The sequence below is a fragment of the Limulus polyphemus genome, unplaced genomic scaffold (assembly GCF_000517525.1).
Source record: "Limulus polyphemus unplaced genomic scaffold, Limulus_polyphemus-2.1.2 Scaffold2935, whole genome shotgun sequence".
Lineage (NCBI taxonomy): Eukaryota > Metazoa > Arthropoda > Merostomata > Xiphosura > Limulidae > Limulus > Limulus polyphemus.
The window spans coordinates 21,747-46,781 of NW_013668545.1; the positions used below are offsets into that span (position 1 = coordinate 21,747).

Sequence of the window (25,035 nt, forward strand, 5' to 3'; positions counted from 1 at the left end):
GTTCACATTTAAATATGTGTATTTGGGCCTGTCACTGACATTTTATAGGCCTGCAGCTAGGATAGTTTCCTCGGGTGTGTCAGCTACTAACTGTTTGAATCATTTTATCCTTTTCATGCTCACTTGGTACAACAAGTAAAATTTACCAAACCACAGTCATTTTCCTTATTCAGCATGGAGTAAATAAAAAGTGTAATTTGTGTGTGTGCATGTGTAAAAGAAAGTAAACATATGATCATAATGGAAAAGATCATAAAAATTATCTCGTATACTCATTTTACCAAAAATAAATAGAAAATACCATTCCTATTTCAAAAAATTATTGATCCTTGTTTTAAAAACAGCAGACTTTCTTAGCACAGTCAAGAGAATTAATTGAAGCTAACAAATAGAGCTTTTGAGTTTGAGTATAAAACACTAATAGACTCTTTTTTTGTTTCACAGAAACTTATGCACAAAGTTAAAGCCAGTAACTCATCCAGAGAAAAGAAAGTGCTCTTCAGTTTCCAATTCTATTGTTGCTGGAAAACATCCAAAAGTGATTCAGTTTGATAATTGTGCAAAGACAGAAAACAGAATTCTCAAGCATGTAAAATCTTTAAAACAACAACATTTTGGAGAAAGCATCAGGTTAAACTCTGATGATACACTCTGGTTGCCAGTTGTAAGTAATGGAAATCCATTGGCCAGAAGAACACCTAAATACATCAATGAAAATGTAATGAAGCCAGACAAGTGCTTTAGAGCAAAACAGTTATCCAAATCAGATGTGTTTAAAAGCCATACAAGTATTCCAATAATAGAAATAAGTTCTGATGATTGTGAGTCTCCAGATAAACTAAACAAGTGTAAGAATGGCTCTTTTAAAGTTCAGTCAGAAACATGTGCTGGTGAATCCTCTTTTAACTTTGTTTGTTCTTCAAAGTCAAGATATCAAACCCAAAAGGTTATTTGCCATTCCCGTCAAAAAAATAATTGTGTCTCAAAAAGTACCCCAAAAAAACTTACCTCAAATGAGCTTGTGAGTTTTAATGAATCAGGTGCAAAATTAAACGAGAAACAAGGGCAAGAATATTTGCAATTGAATTGCAGCAAAATGATGAGATATGAAAGTATACTTAGAAAACAACAAACCAAAGAATATCAATATATATGCACTCCTAATGATTTTGGTGTGAACAGTTTACCATCAAATCATGAATTTAATAATTTTTTTAACAATTTAGAAAAGAGGTTTTGTAGTATCACCAAGACAGTTGGTTCAAAAAAAAAATGTGGTAGCTTAGATGAGTGTTCATCCAAAAGATATGCTACAACCCCACTATCTCTCACTTTTAACGGCGAGAGTGATAGCTCAAGGGAAACTTTGTCACAGATAACTGAAACTTCTAAAAAAATGGCAGATGATTTGCTTGTCTACGAGTTTCATAATGATCATAAAACTGTCAGTGATGCATGTTCTGGTGATACAATAAGCAGCTTCATAAAACTGCTAAAAAATAATAAATCTAATTCTGGAGAAAGTATTTGTGATGGTGATTCATCAAGAGTTATCAGTGGTAATAAAGATTGTGTGAAAGATAAAAAAGCTGCAAGTGATGGTTCTTTAGATATGAGTAGGTGTGCACTGGTCTGTGCTTCAGTAGATAAACCACAGGGCTTAACTACTTCAGAATTTGTAGAGAATCAAAAGTTAGAGGAGCCACTCACTTGTGTGCATACTTCAATCAACGAGTTGGTCATCCATACAAACACTGGAATGTGTAAACAGTCTGTGGGATCTCTTAAAAATAAACCAGGGTTTTCTCGAATGAAAAGTATTATAAAGGAATTGGACTTCAAGTTAATAAACAAGAAAAAGCTCATTGAAAAAGTAGATATGCAAAATAAGGTAGATGTTACACCAAATACAAAAGGACTTGTAGAAACTAAATCATCACTCAAAAAAATTCCATTGCAGGTGTTTTGGATTTCCCAAAGGTATGTTGTTCTTTTTATGAACTCTTTTATTATATGTTTACTTTCTGACAATTCCACATTTCTAGGTTTTTACCTACCTTTATTAGGTTCAAAATTATAAAGGAAGTGATTCTCCTTTCTGCCACAAATGAATGACAGTCTTTAGTAATGTACGTAAAAGACGAACAAAACTGGGTAAGACCAGGTATTATGTACGAGATATTTAAAATATAGAAATATATTTATGGACAAACCTTAGTAAATAGGTAATTAAATCATTACTTTTTTTGGCCTAAAATGAGAAAATTTATTTGTTTGTTTTTTCATAAGTTAGCTTTAAAATATAGAAATATATTTATGGACAAACCTTAGTAAATAGGTAATTAAATCATTACTTTTTTTGGCCTAAAATGAGAAAATTTATTTGTTTGTTTTTTCATAAGTTAGCTATATTTTTTAACTTTTTAGTTGGAAATTTACATACAAGAATAGAAAAGTTGGAACGTGTGTTTAGACATGTTGTTCTTCTTTAAATCGACAGTTTTAATGTGTATGTGTACATGTTTCTTATAAAGTATGTACATCAACCAAGTACAAGTTATGCATTTTTTGCAAGTTAAAATTAGTTCTACATGCATTGTAGATACAGAGAGAATACTGTGAACAACTTTAGAAAAATATGAAAACCATCTGTTTATTAAAATAAAAATTTAAGTTATAGTATCTAAAAGAAATAAAGAAAAGCCATTCAACAAGTTTTAACTTAGTGGATTTAATGGTGGTAGGACTAAAGCAGTGTTGTTGTTTGTTCTCTTAGATCTGAGACTTACATTATTTGTTTTTCTATATCATTAATTTCAGTTTTTCACAAAATTAATCTGGTAGTTGGAAGTTAAATTGTCATTATTCCATAGTGTTCCTTGTATAGATAACAGAGTACCATTCTCCTAGTTCCCCACCACCACTACTGTTATAATATGCAATTTACACTTACGATGTGGCAGAAAATTCTAAACAAGATTTTAGCATTACTGACATAGCATTGTAATTGTGTATTTATACTAGCAAAGTTTTACATCATGCAATTAGTCATTTTCCTTGTAATCTGCTTTATTTGATTTATCTTCAGGTTTTGATGAGTTGCGGTGTATTTCTCTGATAATATTCAGAAAAATGAATTATATAAGATTGTAAAGTTTTGAATTGCCCTTTTTTTAGTACATATTCTTAAGAGCAACTGAAGTACTATTTGAATTTGTTTGTACTTTGGCAAGTTCGTGTATGGATGTCTGAGATGGGTTTCCTCAATTTTTTTTTGTGTGGTTATTCCAAGTTTGTTTGAATGGCTACTTTTGTCAATTGTTAATAGCTTTCAAAAATTGAAGTTTCTTCTGTGCATTTAGTTATTGTGTAATGTTTTGCTTTATTTCTGTTGGTTTTTTGTTTGTTTACTTTTAAGTATGGTTCCATAATGTTAGATCTCAAAAGTGAGTACGTTTAAAGTGTGACAGTTTTGGGTAATAATATGGTGCTAGAAACATCTATATGTTGAAAACACTTCATTTGAACTACTTACAGTACTTTAGTAATTTACAAGTGTACCCCATTCTCTCGTAGTATAACTATACCCATAGGGTTTGAACAGTAAAAGTAAATGCTTGTTCAGAAAACATTCATCTCTCACTATTTGCATATGATTGTGGTATCTTCATTTTTTGGTTATTGTCTTCCACCTGTAGCCATTCTTCAGACTTCAGTGAGACTTTGACTGGAGAAGCTATCTTTTATTACTCCTTTCTTCCTTTTCAGGGGCTTTTTTCCTTTTTTGTTGCTAATTGTTGTCTGGATCCCACTCTGGCAAGTGGTGCCTAACCAAGTATTCTTTAACCATTCAAATTTGCAATGTAAGACCATGTTGACTTGCATATTATGATTCCATGGCCATGTAACACACACACACACAGTGGAGATGGGATGTTCCACAAGATCACTTGTAGGTTTATCCTTGCGATAGGTTTGCTCTATAGGTTTGCCTGTCCTGGACCGTACTCACCCATGGACTACATGGGTAAAGCAGAAAGGGATAGCTGAGCATCCCTACCATTTCTTGTATTCAATAAATTGGCATGGGCTGCTTTTAACAATGGGGTTTCATGGTCACCCATTGCACTGTCTCGGGTGTTGTCATTCCTCTGGATTTTCTACTGCACTCCCCCCCCCCCCTTTTCTTCTAGTGGAGTATGAGAGTCCTTACCACTTTCCAGTTTCAAGCTGCTGGGGTAGTGTATTGTGGAGGCATCATCCTGAATGTGTTAATGAAATACAAATAATATATATAAATTATTATAAAACCATTCAGCTGAGAGTAGAACGGTCGTGTTCTGCTGGTGTAGATGACGTGATATCCTCCACTATGTAACGTGGGAGTGAACTGTCAAAATTTCATTTCACCCCTTTGATTGGGATCCCTCATCCTCCCCCAGTGACCACTATCCATTGATGCTTATTATTGCAATGATGTTACCGCACTTGGGGATGTTCCGGTCATTATATATTTGAGTGAGATGGCTTACATTACTCAGACATCTTTTCGATGACAGATGTTGGGTTCCTGGATCGGTCATTCAATTTCTCACATTGTTATCATGTGCCCATTCATGGGCCGAGGGGGTACGAGATTCCCACCTGTCTCATGAACTTGAGATGAAGACAATATGGTCCTCTTTCCTACCCCCATCCACATGGCTGGGTTTTGGATTCTAGTTAACTTGCCAGTAGTATGATTGTGTTTCCTACCCCCACATAGATGTTGGTACCAAATGGCCAGGTTTTGGATTGTAGTTGACTTACCAATGGTGTGATCCTCATCCTACCCCTGTATGGATGTCAGTTCTCAGCAGCATGGGTTTTGGATGTAGTTGACTTGCCGTGTACAGTCCGTCACACCCTAGCCACTTTATACTTAGGGGCATATCCTTTAATTTTACACAATTTTATGTTTCGAAGGATTGAGTTTAATAAAAAATGTGTTGGTCAGATCACTATCCTGCTATAGTTCTCTCCAATTTGGATGTGCTCCTCCATCTTTGCACCCATATATGTGACATCTTTCCACAATGGGCAAAGAGCATACCTGGTTCAGAAGTGGTGCGGTCTCCCACATATGATCTTCAAGTCTGAAGATCTCTTTATGGGGAAGTGTCCTTTGGATGCTTTTTTCTTTCCCTCACGCTAATTCCTTCACCTATTCAATGTGGGATTCTAGCTATTTATGTGAGAGGAGGTAATGTACCATATCGGAAGGTTTAATTTTCCTAGACTGAAAATGTATTTCCAATAGACGTGTATCTCTTCTCACCTTTTTTCCTCACTGAAAACTGGTGCTTCCATTTTCTGCTAACACTCAAAGTGATAGTTCGATAGAATTGAAAGAAGGAGTCACATGCATCAAGAGAGTGTCGTACTCTTATTGGGGTTGTTGCATCATAATTGGCATGCAAGACACATTGGAAGTAGTCAATTCCAGATGGGTGGGAGTTTCAAGCCTTGTGGTGTGTGTCTATATGTTTTGCATATAGAGGGCAGCACTGAACGAGAATAGAGAATAGCTATTTATGTGAGAGGAAGTAAGTTCCTATTGGAAATACAATCTAAATATAGGAAAATTATAACTTTTTGCATTTTTATTCCATTCTTTGCATACCTGATACTAAGTATCAGGACATTTTACATACCAGAAAAGTGCTTTACTAATGAAACTAAAGGTTACCATTTAACAACTGCTAATAGTCTCTCAAATTACCACAGATATTGTTTTTTGATATTTCAGTTTGATTTTCCTCAAAAATGACTAATTTCTGAAAATACGTTTTTCATGAGTTAGCTTCTTTTTTTTTCAGACTTTACAAGTTTAAGTAAAATATAAATGTACCTTGTTCAGTAACTTGTTTTGTTCCTTCGGTGTTTCAGTAAATTTATATATGAATGTAATCATGCTGGTTTTGCAGTACTGCCCAAGAACATGAGTCTTTACCAGTGCCTCAAATTAGCAGACCCATAGACATGCCAGTAATATTTTCTGATGTCAGTCCATCAACATGGAATACACAAAGAGAAAAGAAATGTTTATTTGAAAAAAAACATATCAGTGGTAAGTTGTGCTGGGAATCATTTGTTAGTCATAATCAAAGATAGGTTTGTTTGTTGTTTTTGTTGTGTGTGTGTGTTTTTTTTTGGGGGGGGGAGGACAGTATGGCAGTTGAGAAGTTACCCAGTACATGTATAAGTATGAATCAAAACCTAAAATTTACATATGAGATTAATATCATTCAACTTGTTAACTTCATTTTATTTGGATTGTAATAGACAATAACCTTAGACATTTTTAGCTTGGTACAAATATCAAACCAAGCCACACAAATGCTTCTAAAGTGTGTATCAACTGTTATAAGTATATTCTTTCTGACATTTTCCTATGTGATCTTCATGTCTGAAGTTGACTGACATTGGATTAGGGTTTAATTTATAAAAATCAAAATATTTCCAGATTTTGGAGAGAGAGCATATTTTTCTGTGACAATTGAATATTTATTTCATTTCATCCTTCTGTTTTGTTGTCATCAGTGTTTTGATTCTCTTATTTTTCTGAAACATTTTGAATTGCTTGCACTGTTTAGTCTTAATCAGTAATAGCCAACTTACCATGATAATGTTTTCACAGAAATAAAATTTACCTGTCTTGCTTCATTAAAATATAATTTTTAGGATAACATGATCATACAAAAACCATAATTAGTTTGATGGTTAAATGCAAAAGCCAAACAGTTCTTGACTGAATTTATTAATTGATACAGATCTAGTACTAAGGTGAAAAAGAAAACTGCATGAATTTGCATAAGAAAATACTTTGCAATCTTCCAAAAAAGCAATGTATGCCAAAATCTTAATGCATTGCTTGCTTATTATTTTAACAAATATAATTTTAATTGTATCTAGCTTAGTGTATTTTCATAGCTTATACAGCTTTATTTGTAAAACTTAGTGTTTCTTATTCTTTAATTTAGTAATTGAGGCCTGCTTAGAAGAAGGACCAGAATATCTTCATGTTGCTCTTCAAAGTATTCGTGACTTCACTACAACAACCCGAAAACCTCCTCCAGCACTTACAGAGAGACTGTTACATAAGCTAATGAAGGTACAAACCACAAGAGATGCTGTTGAAATTTATATCACTCTCCTTCATATACACAGGTATTTTCCTTTAAGTCCACAACCTGTAAGACATGAAAAACATTAATTTCTAAAAATAGTCATTGAATTTCTCTCCTGCTCCTCATGAAAAAATCTTCTGATTTTATTTTCTAGATACACTGGTATTCAGAGTATATTGTGATGCAGTTTTTGTTCTTGTAGTTATGGTAAAATATGACTTAGCTGATATGGTTTAAGTGAAAACAGTTGCATAGAAATATTATTAAGCATTCAATGATCTTTGTTGTTTTTATTAATTTATTCTTTAACCGTTTTGATATGAGGAGGTCAAAGTTAGCATGTCACGAATTTTTCAGTTATATTCAAAATTTAATTAAACTACTTTATTATCAAGGTGTACAAGTAAACTTGGTATCAGAACATATTTAATTTCAAAAGAAAATATGGAAATTAATTCTCACTCTCCCCTTGTATATGTATTGTGACATTTGTTTGCTTCGACTTGCCTATATTCTGCTTTTTTTTTTCCTCACTCTTCTAATGGCTTGAGTTTAATGTAAGTTACTCATTATTGTAGAGGCATAGTCTAATTTTTATAGCATTCAATCTTCTTTGTTTATGGAGATATAAACCAGAAAGTCAGACCACTTTTCACACCCTCACTTTCACAAGTTATCAGTAATTCTCTCTGAGATTTGTTCTTACAGCATTTATTAGCAATAGAAAGACAAATAGGTAATTTATTGAGTAATTTATAATGCTACCTTGTTCTCAGTAGAAATTTTTCATCACTTCCTCTAGAGATTGAAAGTTGCTATTGCGAAGTTCAGATCGTGTAGCTAAAGGAATTATTTTAAGGCACTTATGTCTTCGTTAGAAACCCAGTTAAATTATAATAGTTACAGGACATTGTCTGCTTTGTGCATTTTATTATTTTGTGTTCTTATGTACATATTTGAAATACATAATTATTTTATGTTCTAATACTATTATTACAAAAAAAGTAGTCTGAAGTTTCATCTTTGAACTGACAGCAAAAAGGACCAGAGGCCAAACATAAGTATTAAATTTCTTTTTTCATGTGTAAATTTATTGTTTATTACTATAAAAGTAACATTTTTAAAAATTCCCCACACGGTATGCTTGCAAGTAGCTCATGCATTACATCATTCATTATGGTAATTTCACCTATGCATTTGCCATATGATTTATAGTTTAGCTTATGGGAATATTAGTTATACATCATTCAACAAGCAATAAAACAATAAAATTAAATAAAAACAGAGTTAAACTGTTATGAACCATAGCTGTTTAGGAAAAAAAATAAGATATAATGCAAAGTTTTACTGACAAAGTTTGACCTTCATTTAGGAGGTTTTAGAATTTATACAAATAATATGTTAAAATTATAAGATGGAAAAAATTTTAATCCTAACTTGAAAATCACTTTGCACTCTGAATAGTCAACACTTTGACTCCATATATTCAGGACAAATATTTAGTAAAAAAAAACTTAATTAAAAAATAAAAATTTTTGTGTACAAAAGACTTGTAATGTTTGTTAAAAGCTTGCTTAATTTTCTGAAGATACATTTAGCACATTCAAAACTATGGTATAGATACTTTCATGCTAACCTGGTGGTTGCACACTTGGTCAAAATGATTGAGTCCATGTCAAGAGAGTTAATTAGTTGGCTCTTACACCTTTCTACAGAAAGGAAAATTATAAGTTATTTTGCATTCTGTATTAATTGGCAAGAAAAAAGTACAAAGAACATGATGCTCAGTGTAGTACAAATTATGGTATATAAATAGTTACTCGGTCATCAGCTGAAACCATTTATTTCTATAGAGCCTGGTTGGGTGAACTTGCTTTAAGGGCAGAATTGCACCATTGAATTAATAATGCTTATAGATGGTTTGAATGGGTGATGAAGAAAAACTTTAATATAAGTTTAACATAACAACAAATGTACAATGTTTCGACAAGGTTTTGTGATGATGACAAAATCTTGTTGAAACGTTGTATATTTGCTGTTATGTTAAACTTGTATTAAAGTTTTTCTTCATTTCCCATTTAAGCCATCTACAAGCATTATAAGTCTTAAAGTGGGTTCCTCGTCATCGAATTTAAAACCATTGAATTAAAGAAATAAACTTGTACTCATTATTCCACACACTTTTCAAAAACCTCAATGTTGAACTTTAGTCAATAAAAAGTTTTTACTTTATGCATATTTTTTTTTAAATCTGAAATGTTGATTGTAGGCTGTTTTCTATGAGTTCTGAACAAAAGCATTAGTGTTTGGGAATTTCTTTTATTTTTTCTCATAATAATAAGTTACTTGCAATCCTTAAGGAAGAAGATCAAAATAGTTTCAAACAAAACACCCAATTTGAACTTTTTAATTTCATTACATGTATAGTTTTATTGATGTTAGCAAATCACTGTTTCTCGACTATAGTTGTCATATTATGATTTAACTGCCAATATCTTAGCTTTGAGAAGTCACAAGCTAATGATCTTCACATGTAATAAAAGTTATTTCTTGTCTTTTCAACTATATTCACTAATATGGTTTCCATTTCATTGAAGACTCGGACAGAAGTTAGAACAAAATAATGAAAGGTTAGCTTGGCGATATGTTGCTAGAAGAAATGTTTACACAAACAACTGCAGTCTGCGGGTTCGCATCCCCATCCCACCAAACATGCTCGCCCTTTCAGCCGTGGGGGCGTTATAATGTGACGGTCAATCCCACTATTCGTTGGTAAAAGAGTAGGCCAAGAGTTGGCGCTGGGTGGTGATGACTAGCTGCCTTCCCTCTAGTCTTACACTGCTAAATTAGGGACGGCTAGCGCGGATAGCCCTCATGTAGCTTTGCGCGAAATTCAAAAACAAACAAACACAAACAACTTTTGTCACAATTACAGTCCTAGTTTTTTTCAAAGGTTGCAAAAAAGATTGCTTTGTCATTTGATACTTCATTTGAATTATGATAATGAAAAGTTTTTCAATGAACAAGATGAGGTAGACATAGTTAAACCTGAATTTTGCTTTTCATATGAGAAATAATGTTTGTAAGTGTCATGTTTGGATTCCAATTTTCTTCTTACATTTTATCAGCTTGGTTCCTAGTTGAGCATACATCATAATGTGTCAAAGCAGGGGCCAGAAATGGATAGATATATATGTATGTATATATATTCAGGTGATTGTATTTATCGCATTTGGCTTGGAATCTCTTATTTGGATAGTGTCATGTCTGAACAGTTCTTTTGCCCAATCTGTTCCTTTTCCCGAGTTGGAGAGGGGTTCCTGACAGATAACAAACATAATGCTCTCATTTTTCTTTTTTTCTATTCCTTTTAAATTGGAACTGTTCTTTTTTTTGTGATAAGGATTTGAATGTTCAGACTTCTGCTGACCCTAATTATTTGTTTTAGGCATACAATTCAAATTTGAAGCTACACACAGATATACCCATGTAGACTGGAACAAAGAGTGAAAAGATAACAAAAAAAAACTTTTGTTTTATAGGAGGAATATAAATAAATGGAACCCAGCCTTATATTAATGGTGTTAGTCCAGTGGATTAACCCGGCATCTGTGAGGCTATACGTAGTAATGTTTACTATAATTTTAAATTTACTACATGTATCTTTACAACATTTGGCAAGGTATTAGTACACATTACATGTCTGTTTAAAAAAAAGAATTTTTAATGAACTATTTCTACTAAAGATATTAATATCAAAAGTATTTTTTGATGAAACTTTTTATTTTATTGGTTTAAAAATATTTTGTTAGTTTCTCAGAACCAAATATCAATGATTCCAGATAAATAATCTGAGGCCAACTGTATAGTACGTCCACTAAAACGAAATAACCTTAACAAGATTTTTGTAAAGGAAAAAGATGCATTTTCTATTGGTTATAAACATGTCCATCAACTAATCATGTAGTTTAAATAACTTCCTTGAAAACTATGATAAGATTTGAGATATTTCACAAACTTATTGATATCTTGGTAAATCAAGAAAGTAGGAGGCTCATATTTTATATTCTAGCTTATTAGTATGTATAGTTTGCATTTGTTACTGGTTGAATGCACTGAAATCCATAATAGGGAAGAAAGAAAATCTGTAAAGTAGATTTCATGGTACAAATATGTTGGGTGAAACAGAACAGTGAAGATCAGAATTTACTTAAATATTTCATTTTAATATTAAGAAATTGAAACATTGAATTACACACTACATTTTGATTCCAAGTTTATTGACATAGAGTGATAATAAGGTTGTTAATTAAATATTGGTAACTGTAAAAGGTTGTTATGTTCACTTTGACCAAACTGTGTGCATAAGGTTCAAGAAATCCTAATGTAATCAAACAAGTGGAGTATTTTAGGTAAAAAAATAAAAGAGGTTGGTTTGTGTATGTTTTAAGTTGATTTGACTTTGTCATTTGTCCTGCAAGGTGCATTTAAAATATGGTAATGCATTGTATAATAATCCTGAGAAAGGAACATTAATGTTGACAGTGTCTCATGAAAGCATTGTTTATGTTAATTTTGTTTTTGCTTTTGACTCCTTCACATTCACAATTTTTTTGGTTTTTACCTTTTTACACTTCTGGACACATGATGTTTTTACAGTGTTACATTCCAAACTTAATTAAATTCTTTTAGTATCAATGTATGTCAATAAACTTGACATGAAAACATAGTTTATAATTCAAATATTTATATTATCTGAGTTTTAACTGCTTAATGTCAAAAATAAACAAAAAAATATATCAATCTTTATTTTTCTGTGTCATGTGATGTGTCTGAGCTGTGACTTCTCCCCTTCAAAATTTTGTAATGTCAAATATAGGCTGCTGCAGTTTCCAACCAATAAGAAACACAAACTATACATAATTATAAACAATAATCTAAAATTTGTACCTCCCACCTTCTTGATTAATTGAGATATCAATACATTTGTCAAACTCACCAGCGAAGCCCCTCCCATTTCACTCTGTCTTTTGACATTGATTACTGATCAACTTTTCATGGCTGATGGACATGTTTATAACCAATAGGAAGAGAAGAATTTCCTCTACACAAAGCTAGTTACCATTTGTTTGATTGGTGCCTATGTTATGTATTTGGCCAAATCTTCAGCTGCATGATAATTATATTGTTACTCCAAACAGCTAAATTTTTTTTTTTTTTTTGATCTGCGTATAGCTTACTCAGAAAGCTGGATAAATTATAGTAGTTTTGGGACATTCTATTCTTGTGATGCATACATTTATTGTGTTCAAAAAATATATATTTATTTGTTATTACATATTTTTCAACAAAGGTAACTAAAATGTAAAAATTATAAACTTACCAGCTTTGCCTAAAAAAACTCCTGGACAATAAGATATCTAAAATTACACTAATTGACCCAAAGTAAAAGGTCATATCCCTTCCTTGCTAAGATAGCACATAAAATCTGATGCTGATCTTTGGATTAATTGGCAAAAGTGAATGAGAATGGTGACACATTCCACCTAACAGGTGATACCCATCATGCAGTTAGCTAACTTGAAAACAATTGGGGGTAAAGTTTCTTGCTCAAGGACACAACAGAATGATGCAAGCCAGCCTCAGACTGGCAACCATCAAACCGAGTCCACTAACAGGACACCTCAAAAATCACATAGTATTTACTTCAGCTCTATTGGAAACAGCTGATGAGCTCCCACTGTGATTTATTGCTTTTCAAATGGCAACTACTACTTACTTTGGTACAACTACAAAGAACAGCAATAAAACCATAGAATTAAAAGGGAAAATTTTAGCAGTTGAAACTTTGCCTTGAATTTTATTTATAATCAATACTGTAGTCAGTGTAGAGGAAAAAAACTGCATTATTCATTGTATTTCTTATTCTTCGACTTTTCATTTTGCTTTATTTTGGTGGTTACTGTTAGAGTAGATAAAATTAGATAAAATATAAAGTTTAATGAAGGTAAACATTTTTTATTCATTTAGAAAATTGTAGAGGTTATTTAAACGAAATATGAAACTTTAAGATGAAAAGAAATATCTATATTCTTAGCTTGAAAATTATTGTTTACTCAGATTTATTCAGTAATAGCTTCATAAATTCACAGGTTAATCTTTAATAAAAATACTTCAGTAAAATATCTGATTTTTTTATGTACAAAAGACTCATAATGTTTACCAAGATCTTGATTAATTTTGTGAAGATACGTAGTAAATTACAGTATATATAGTTCACATAAACAGTCTTGGTCCAAGGTACTGACTCTGTTCTTAAAAAGAGTTACATCAGAAATTTGGTTCATGTAATAAGTTGTCTCATCCTAGTTCTGGTCATGCCAGAGCAAGGTAAAATCTTTTGTTCATAAAAATAGACTAGTCTTAGAAGCATGAACACTATAAGGCCAGTTAGTCCTCTCTTTTTGCCACACAGCTGTCTGTCTTAATAAAAATGACAGTAACTCCCTGACCCCATTTTTTTATATATTTTGTCTTTCAAAACTAGTTGTTGTATTTTCCCTTTCTTTTCTCATTTTGATGTTTAAAATTTACATTTTAAAAGTGTGAGGATATGAACTTGGATACATATCTCTGGTGTGTACACTTTTGTCTTCAGGGCTAGATGATTTACTTCTGTCCTTCACTCCTGTCAGTACACTTCTTTCTTTTTTTCCAGCTCATTGATACACCCTTACCTTCCACTCTTGGCAATACACTCGTACCTTTCACTCTAGACAGTCAATATATTCTTACCTTCAAGGCCAGATGATATGCTTCTGTCCTTCACTCCTGTCAGTACACTTCTTTCTTTCTTTCCAGCTCATTGATACACCCTTACCTTCCACTCTTGGCAATACACTCGTACCTTTCACTCTAGACAGTCAGTATATTCTTACCTTCAAGGCCAGATGATATGCTTCTGTCCTCCTCTCAACTCAACACACTCCTAACTTTCACTAAATGATACATTCCTACCTTCAAATCTGTATGATACATTCATGTCTTCCTCTTTAGTCAATATTCCTATTTCTATTTTACACTAGCCAACAAAATCATAACTTTCCCTCTTTACAATTGATACACTCCTGTCTTCAAGACTGTCTTCCACTCCAGATTATACACTCCTAACTTTCACTTTATATTATCAATATGCTTCCATCTTCATGCCTAGATGATACACTCATGTCTTCCATTCTTGTCAGTGTACTCTTATCTTCAAATGTTGACAATACACTCCAACTTTACACTCTCGTCAACATACTCCTTTCATTCCAGATGATACACTCCTACCTTCAAACCTGTATGATACATTCTTTTCTTCCACTCCAGTCAACATGTAACTTCATGTCTAAACAATACACTTCTATCTTCAGTTCAAGATGAGACACTATTTAACATACTCCTGTCTTCAAGTCTAGTCTAAAACATACACTCCTCCATTTCATCCTAGACATTTACACTCCTACCTTCCACTTCAGACAGTACATTCCGTCCTTCCATTCTAAATGATACACTTCTATCCTTTAAAACTATATAATACATTCCTGTTTTCCACTTTAGTTATCACATTCCTAACTTCTATTTGAGATGATACTTCCTACCTGCCAAAGAACATGATACACTCCTATTTTACAGTCTCAATAAGAATGATATACTGAAAAATATATACATCATCTACTGTGTAATGTGGACTCTTTGAAGCAAAAGAATCTATCACATCGGTTAATACTTAATGTTCATAAACAAGTGGTACTTTATGCCCAGTAAAGTTCTATGTTACCCAAACGTGGACAAGGTTGGTCTGTTGGAATCGCCTTGCACTGAACCAATAATATAGACTGTAATTCCAAATTTACCATGTCTATCTTCACAAAGTGTGACAAGATTTTAGTAAACAGTACAGGTCTGTTGTACAGGAAAGTCATGTGTTAATAAGGAATTTTTATTAAAGGTATGTCTTTAAATTGACAAAGTCAACCTGAATGAGACTTCATGACAAGTCAGAGTGCAAGGTGATATTCATGTGAAGAATAAAAATACTTTTTTCCACTGTAAAGTTTGCATATTACATTGGCATAACTTCTCAAATACATATTTACAGTTTTATTGGCTTAAAGATTTATACATTAACATGAATTCTGATAATGACCCAGCTAGGAATGTGCCATTGAGCCAGTAACTAAACAGCACATGTTGCAACATTTAACAATATCAAAAGAAAGAGCAACCAAACTGTTACTAATCACAAAACAAACTTTCTAACTTCTTTAGTCTTGAGACTTTATGTGTATACTATTTTAATTTTATAACATACAGTAGAATTCTTTGTGATCTGTTTCTTTCAACTGCTAATTTGTAACTCTATGAGAAATTAGGAACTAGACTTGTATAAACATTTAGCAGAACATAAAAAAATTTGTATGCAGCAAGTTTTCTTTTTTCCTCCCAGAATATACAAATATAAAACAATAGACTTTTTTATATAATGTCAATAATAAGTGTTGTAACAGAGTTTTACTGCATAAATTAATGCTACATTGTGCCATTTAAATCAACATAAAATTCATTTCCATTTCATGTTGTGATGTCATCATTAGTTCAGTAATTTACCTCAAACAGCATACCAGTTTGAACCACATTATACATCTTTAGTGAAGTACTATATAGAATTAATCTGAAAAATAAATAAAATGCAAGTTTAGTATTCAGTGAACATTGCATTAATGGACATATATTTTAAAAAGGATTAAGTGTTCTGCAATAATGTAAGTCAAAAGTATTTTATTGAAGAATATTTTCTTTTGAATGTATTGAAAAATGTTCAGTAAATGAGCTCTTAGAATAATAATTCTTTTATTTTTTAACAAAACCATTTCATATTTATTTTTTTAGGTATCACAACATCATTAAAGAGATCTCATGGTGGACATACATAGAATTAGCCTTAGGTGAGCTGAAAAAGACATTTTACAAAATTGAGTCAACATCCTCGTATATAGCATTTTATGCCTGTTCCCTGCTTCTGAAATTTGTAGTACATGTTCTACATTCTGAGGTTATTGGACATCACTTAGTGCATAATGTATTCACATTCAGTCAGTACACTGTATATAAATTATTGTCACCAGATGTTCCTACAAGTCAAGTTAAGACTGTAGTTTCATGGTTAGAGAAGGCCATTGCTTGGGAAAAGATCCTCATATCATGTAGAACATGCAAGTTAAATGTAAAAGCTATGGATATCCCATCAGATAGAGCTTTGTTCCTGTTACAAAAGTTACTTGCTTTGGCTGTACTTGTTAGCAAGGTCCCATCTATAGCAGTACAGTCGTTAGCTTGTCCATTGCAGCTTTTATTTCAGAGACTGGAAACATGGTCTGACAAGTGGCTATTTATGTGTTCTATCCAGTCTGACTTTCTCAGGTTGAGTTTATCAGAGATGATTTTGAAGAAGCACTTCAAACCTCTGTCAGATATTAGTCCTTTAGCTAACATATATCAGCACCTGCCCTTGTCCTGCTCCAAGATTCTTCATTACTACTTCTATTTCACCCCAAACAACTATGAGGAGAATCCCCAGACACCTTCAAGCTCCTCTCCATTTGTGGAGTTGGTATGGTTATTGACTTGGCTGCTGAAATCCTACATTGACACTGTTGCAGGTGAGCTAGTATTTATGTTCTATTCCACTTGAAATTAGTTTTTCTTAACCCTTCTACTACAGGTGGGTGGATTCCACCCAGCCCGTGTTCCTGAAAGTAACCATAAGGCAGTTATACTGTAACTTTTTTAAAACGTACACATATCTTCACAGAATTTTGCAATTATCAGTAAACATTACAAGGCATTCTTGCACAAAGTATCAGATTTTAATTAATTATTTGCTCATACATTTTTTATTTTCAAATATTGACTATCCAATATGCAAAGTAATTTTGATTTTAAGATTAAAAATACTTTTATGCATCAGAAAATTGTCAGATTTCACATGGAAAATCTCCATAACATCCTAATATCCTCCAGATAATTATCAAACTTTTTTCAGAAAACAACTTTATATTTTATCTGTTATTTTCACTACTCTGTCTCTATAAGGGTTGGGTTGATTTTACCATAACCACCATACAAAATTAGAAAATAAATATAAATTATGTTTTTTGTTTTTTTTCATTCTAGAATTACTACAAACTTTGGAACTTCATTGTCCATACTAAAAAGGAGAGACAGTACTATTCATTTTGTTTCTTCTAGTTCTAAGCCATCTGTTAGCAATAAAATAACTACAGAAAGTAAATATGAAAAGGTGAAATGTGGAAACTGACCATAAGTACTTTGAAATTTTGTGATCAATACAAACGGTACTATACATTTTATCTTGCATTTGCAGCCTTTACTTTTGTTATACTATGATTACTTACCTACAACCTGGAAATGAAGTATAATGTTACAGTAAAGAAATTAACATACAAGATATACAGCTTTACTGAAAACATAAATGTTTGATATTTAATTATCAAGGTTTTTTATTTTTTCATTTGTTTTCACTATTTCTTATTACAAAAGTCACTAAAATGTAAAAAATAGAAACTTATTAGGTAACAATGAAAGAAGAAGAAAAATATTTTTGGGGTATATGCACCAGCAGCTTGTGCATTACACTATTCGATATGGTAACATGAGCTCCATGTACGCCATATGATTTTCAACTTGTGTCAGAGTATTTTTAGTCAGACATGGTTCAAAGGTCAATAAAACAAAAATTAATAAATATTAGTTGATGTATACTGCTATGAGATTTTAGCTAATTAGAAGAAACATTTGTGGTTTCCTGTTGCAATTTGCAGTTATTGTAGAACAAAAACAAAAGGTAATTTAGATTTATTTCTTAATTTTTATTATGGTTATGAGGTTGGTCAAATCGACCATCACCATATAGAGTTAATATTGATAAAATAACCAATTAAATATAAAGTTTTATTCAAAAAAACATTTGATGATTATCTAGAATGATATAGAGATTACTAAAATGAAGCTTGACAATTTTCAGATAGAAAAAAGTATTTTTATTCTTAAAATCAAAATTACTTTTCACATTGGATAGTCAACATTCTGAAAGAAACAAATTCATGAGCAAATCTTTAATAAAAAAATCTTAATACTTAATTTAAAAACCTGATATTTAGTATATGAAAGCCTTGTAATGTTTACTAATAATCCTCAAAATTTTGTAAAGCTACACTTACATTATCAAAAATTATAGTATACTTATTCGCATGAATACTTTCATAGCTACGAGCTGGGTGGATTACACCCAGCCCGTATTCGTAGGTTTAAAGGACAGGTTTAGTCATAGCAGTGTCATATTAACATACAGAATGTGATGAATCATGTGGACCTAAAAGATTTAAACTTCATAACTTTGTAATTAAAAGTAAAATGACAGTAAACCCAATCAAACATTTATCTTTATTATGTATCTTAGACATTATTAAAGTATCAAATATCATGTTCTATAAACTATGTGTTTATATTATGTAATGTTGGTGAGGGTACAATGGGTAAATTTTTCTACTACTACACATGCCTTTTAGTGGGACTGGTGAGTAAGGTGTTCAACTTATAATATGTAGATCATGCAATCGTAATCTGTTACCAAACAAACTCACCTTTAAGCTGTGGGAGTATTATAATGTAACAGTTAATCCCACTAAGGCCCAGCATGGCCAGGTGGTTAGGAAGCTCAACTTGCAATCTGCGGATCGCGGGTTTGAATCCCCGTCCCACCAAACATGCTCGCCCTTTCAGCTGTGGGGGCATTATAATGTGGCAGTCAATCACACCATTATTCGTTGTTAAAAGAGTAGCCCAAGAGTTGGTAGTGGGTGGTGATGACTAGCTGCCTTCCCTCTAGTCTTACACTGCTAAATTAGGGACGGCTAGTGCAGATAGCCCTCGTGTAGCTTTGTGCAAAAATTCAAAAACAAAAACAAAGTTTTTCATTATGTTAGTGTCAAGCTGTTTTAACTTTTGCTTATTTATTCACTTTGTAACTTTTGTTTTTGTTTTTATTGATTTTTGATTAAATATGACTGAAAAACAAAAATTCAACACGATGCAATGTTACTTCTTCTGAATTTAGTTCTGAGAATTTTGTTTAACATTGATCATGAAATGAGTAGTTATACAACTGATACAGTCCAAACCTTGCCATACATTATTTACTTTTTATTAAAATCTGAATCTGAAAAATATTTTAATGAAAACCAGTTCTACAACATACGTGAATTAAACTTGATTTTATTTTAAATTATTACCTACAGTACTATTTTTAAAAATAGTTTAAAAACTACCAATGTTATTTTTTATGAAAACATTAGTTGTACATGTTACAAATCAAACTTAATACAAGACAATATTAAATATTAATTAGGCATATAATATAATGTGATCAATTATGTTGTCATCAGCTTTGAATGAAATCTAATTTAGATATATATCTGTTTATGGCTCTGAATAATCATGATGAATGTGCAGGTGCTTTATGCATGTGTGCATACAATCTAAGAGATGAGGTTGACATTTCATTAAATTAGTGAACAATGTATTTTGTGGCTTTGTGTTGAACTGAACTGAAATTAGTGAACATCACACATATATATTGACTTCTTATTACCAAAAAATCTTATAAATAAATGAGTCATCATTGTAAATTATCATATAGTTATATATATCTGATGAAAAGTGTTTATTTTGGCAAATTGGCAAAATTCCATTCATTCTATGCAAACAAATGATAGTTAAGTATTTGAATGCATCTCATGAAAGATGGGATGTGATGTTTTTAACATGCCTTTTGGAACACATGGACAAGAAAAATATAATGTGACCACTGAGTTTGAAGCATAAGTGGCACTATTAGTGTATATTTTTGGAGATTAAAATTCCATACTTGTTTTATTTAATGTTAAATCTGTAATTTAAGTTAAAACTTAGCATATACTTATTGTCATGCTTTAGTGTCATGTTGCTGTTCTGACGATGTGATAGTTAACTAAAACATTTTTTTTTCAAATATTTATGTTCATATGTTGTATTTGAATTATTGTAAAACTTACAAAATATAACCTTTTGTGATAGCATGCACAGTTTAATCCCTTACATAGTGATAAATGTGCTTGGTGGCCAACATGGCCATGAATGCCTGCCTACATCCATAAATTTATGATTAACAATAAGAACAGCAAATTCTATAAACTTGCATCTGTTTTGAACATTTTTGTAAACAGTGCTTTTGCCAATCTTAATTATTTATCAGTTATAACATATCTTTTTTTTTCACAATATTGTTGCTTTGTGTATGAATCAATTGTAACTTGGGGGACTGCTAGTTAATTTCTTGATTTTCAGGTCTAGGTTTTAAAACTATTTGAGACAACAACAACTACAGTTAGTTTAACATTTTCAAGCATGCCCAGTAATTGTACTTTTAGTTTGAAAATAACTAAATAGCAGCTAATTAAGCTGTGTCCTCTTGTTACATCATTAATTAAGATAGAGCTTTTAGCTCAAAAAAGACTTGATTATTAGAATTATTTTCAGGCTGAAGAATGATTAGTGAAATCTATATGATGAACCATCTGACTGTTGGATTATTGTGAAGGACTGTGTAAATAAAACATGAACCACTTCTCATTGATGAAAATCATCATGCTTTTCAGTCTTTTTAATGATGGAAACATACCAAGGTTACTGTGAACTTTCATTGATTATCCTTGTGAAGTACTCAGTTTCTATTAATTCTGAAATTAGTGTTTTCTAGTGGTAACATCCATTTCATACAGGAAATGAAATAAAACATTGAAAGCATACATTGTTTTCTTTATAATAGAATTAATGCCACTGTAAATTATCCACAAGAACCAAATTCAAAAACAGCTTTTTGATTTTTGATAAGTCTACAAATCTTTCATATGTTTTAGGCTGAGCATAATCATTGGTTAACATGGTGGGCTGTGGGAAGGATTTTTAGGTTTGTGTCCCATTGTTGCCAAAAGGAAAAAAATAACACTCCTTACATTATAAAGGTAATAATCAGATACCACTGTTTGGTCTGATAAGGTTTGTAGGTGGATGTTGTTGATCATTTGTCTTCTCTCTAGTCTATTAGGGATGGATAGTGCAGTAGCTTTGTGCAAAATTGAACAGACAAGCAAACAAACCTAAAAGCTTTGAATCTCGTACAAGTCATTCCCAAGTTTTATGAAACGTTCTAAAATTTTTGAATATCCGGGTTAATTTCTAAATTAATAGTTGAATGGATTTTTATACTCAACCTGTGTATCTCACTTTTGCAGTATATTTTAGTTCAGTTACATTTGAAATTTTGTTGTTTTGTTTTGCAGATTTTGTGTTTATGACACATTACAGTCACAAACTCTGCAAATATGTACACTAATCAACAATATTAAGTTCTTGTTTTCTTTCTTTTTATAAGGCCAGCAAAAGCTGCCATTTCATCGAAAAGTACATGTGAGGGAAATAGGGACCCTGAGTGACAAAGATAAAAAGTGCTTGCAGTGTATTGATGATTGTGTTGATAAACTTGAGGTAAGGACGTTCACTTTTGTATAATTTTGTGTGTAGATCAACCCTTTCCAGACAAGAGGAATGCTATTGGTAACCCATGATTTTTGTTTCTCACTTCTTTTATTTCTAATAAAACTTACTGAATAGTGTCTTGTTTCAGTTATGTTGTGAAATTTCCAAAATCTTGTAATGAGGCACTGTTTTGATAAAACATCAAAACTACTTGCTTACATCTTAGAATTTCAAGTTTTTGTTAATCAAAAGCTCCATTTTATATATCCAGTCAGTTTCAACTTGATGGATATTCATTAATATATTTCTTTTGATGTTTTATTTGCTGATTGCAGAAGTCACCAATTCCAGCTGTAAATTTTAAAAATTACAACAGAAACTGACAAATATTTATTGTTGACTTAGGATCTAACTTTTCATAGTGGTATCGCCATTAACTTTTTCCAGCTAGGTAATACTATTTTTGCTAACAATAGTCTTCATTTTGATCAGTTTATATCTAATAAATAAGTTTATTTTTGATGGATAATATATTCTTTTATCTTATATTTATATGCCTTATTTGAATTTTTGAATGTTAAGTCATAGGTTACCAATAAGTCTGTCAGTTTTTGTCCTGTTTTTACGTTTTATAGCTGGAAGTAATTACTGCTTCACTTGGCAAAATAAATTATCAAATGGAATGTGTTAATGAATGCCAAACAGATTAAAAATGACTGAATGTGTAAAATGATTTTTTCTGATCAATATTAAAATGGTAACAATGAAGTAATTTTAGCATTTTTCAAAGTAGTGTCTCACAACAAACTTTTGTGAAATTTTCCAAACTAAAAAAGTTACAGGAATACTAACTCAAATTAATTTTTAAGCAGAAACTAGAATCTGTAATATAGTTTATTTTTGCTGTGAGAAAGGGAAAATCAATGATTACCATCAGTCCATGATAGTCCATCAAAAACAGAATGTTCTGTTGAAATTATGGATTGAATAATAAATATGTACCAGTATGTTTTGAATTTGTATTAAAAATTCCTTAATATTCATCATAAATAATAAGTCATTCATCAAGATATCTGGGTATGCATAACCCTCGACATTAAGTATAGGTTGTTCATTAGCATTTAGAATTCTCTAGTTTTCGATAAACTTCACTAAAACATTAATCGGTAACATAGGCTCTTTGGATATCCATAACCCTCAGCATTAAATGTAACTTATTCTTTAGCACTTAGAATCCTCTCGTCATCCATGAACTTCACTAAAATATTAATCAGTAACATAAGGTCTCCGGACCTCCATAAACACCAGTATGAAGTTTAGTTCAATTACTAGTATACAAGCTCTCTGGATCTCCATAAACTCTGATATGAAGTGTTGGTCATTTATCAGCATACAAGCTCTTGGGATTTCCATGTACTCTGATATAAAGTATAAATCATTTATCACTATACAAGCTCTTAGGATATCCATTAAATCCAGTATATGTAGTATAGGATAGTCATTGACTTTACAAGTTTTCGTGGTTTATATATATAAATATATATTAATCATAGTGTAGAACTCAAGACCAGATTTAAGTTATCATTTGACATTATAATGTTTTAAAGGTTTGAAAATTATTAATCAAAGTAGTGTGTGTTATTTCTATGAAAGTAAATAGAATAACAACCTATATTTCCAAATGTATCTTTATTATTTCATTATTTTGCTCCTGACAAAGCTGTAATAGTAAAATATTGAGCTAATAAAGATACATCCTGGTGATATAAGTCATTATTTTATTTACCTCACTAGAATTTTATTGTAATAAACTTCAGTTTTCCTTAAACAAAGTTACAAATAATAATGTGTTATTAGTAAAATAACTTCTGCTTTATGAAAAAAATTTGAAGTTATTTAAACTTCTAATATATGTCCTTGTAAAAAATATATGGTTTTAATTCTTTTGATAAATGTGAACCTATATATGTATCAATTTGTAAATTTTGTATGTTCAACTCATTTAATTGTTAACCAGTGTTTCTAGTGCTTCTAATGTAATGACTTATTTTTAAATATGTTAGTAGTATAATTATTAGAACATGTCTTAATTCTTTTTCAGCTTAGAATATATAATATGATTTCTTCTCCTGACATTGAAGATGCACTGTTGAACTTACGCCTGTGTGGGATGAATATATGAACTTGCATGTGATAGTAGAGAGTTCATGCTTGTATATAGTATTAGCCTGTTGTTGATTCCATGAAGAGTATTTTTTCATAGCTTCACACATATTTTCAGGAGAAAATATATGCTTCAAATATTACAGGGATTCATCAATCAAACCACAACAGTTTTTTGTTCCCATATTCCATTAATGATGATGTCAGTGTTTTTGAAGTATGAAGTATCATTATATACCAGAATTTTTTAAAAAGACAAGGTATAGTAAGATGAAAATTTAAATTTCTTAGACTTGTGTGTGTAAATAGAATTAGTTAAGCACATGTTCTAATCAACAAAAGAGACAGTCATGTAAAAAAAAAAAAAAATATTCATTTTAGGGTAAAATAATTTTATTTTTCCAGTTTGTTTGGTATTATTCTGCAGGGAGCAAAAAAGTATAATAATCTTTGTATGTATTTAAGGTATGTTGTCCATCAGTTCTACATCATGTATGCCATCCAGAACAAAACTAACTTAATAAAATTTCTATTGCAGTGTTGTTTTCTGTGGTTTTTTGTGAAATTAAAGTTGCCCATCTCCCCATAAGGGGGCTGAAGGCCACCTGGAGGGATCACCTGTTTTAACCACTCATTATCTGGTGATTAACTGTGGTTTTTTCATATCAAAGAGAAAATGCCATTTTCTTAAAAAGTTTGTTAGTTTTTGAAAATATTATTACCTTCTGTTTAAAACATAGGTTCATGAACAGTTAATTCTTAGTCATTCTGGCAAATTACAATAACTGTCAAGGAAGACATTTCAGAAACTTTTTCTGACATAAACTTTTAAGTGCACTAGTTAGTTAAATCCTTTTTGTGTTTTAAAAGTACATAAGGTCCGTGCTTAACTCTGCTTTACTGGAGACACGTGGACAGTAATGTTTTCATCCCCTCCATCCTTAAAAGGCTGACAGTCAATTGCAGGATAGACTGAATCTAGATTTGAGTAAAATGTCTTGCATATTAAAGGTTATGCTCACAACAAAGCATAACCCTGTCACACCGAAAGTATGGCATAAAG

The 25,035-nt window shown here is 31.5% G+C and overlaps 1 protein-coding gene across 2 annotated transcripts; it reads left to right on the top strand.

Annotated features, from left to right (window-relative positions):
• Nucleotides 1-212: 212 nt before the first annotated feature.
• LOC106468253 lies at nt 213-24,496 on the top strand. 2 transcript variants are annotated; one of them, XM_022396580.1, is made up of 6 exons: nt 213-1,980; nt 5,967-6,109; nt 7,023-7,209; nt 16,104-16,159; nt 21,706-21,818; nt 23,911-24,496. In XM_022396580.1, the coding sequence occupies exons 1-6, from the start codon at nt 722-724 to the stop codon at nt 23,989-23,991; spliced, it is 1,839 nt and encodes a 612-aa protein (XP_022252288.1). In that variant the 5' UTR covers nt 213-721; the 3' UTR covers nt 23,992-24,496. The 2 variants fall into 2 exon arrangements, with proteins under 2 accessions (XP_022252288.1, XP_013784125.2); XM_013928671.2 differs by having other exon boundaries at nt 217-1,980; nt 16,104-16,873.
• Nucleotides 24,497-25,035: the final 539 nt, after the last annotated feature.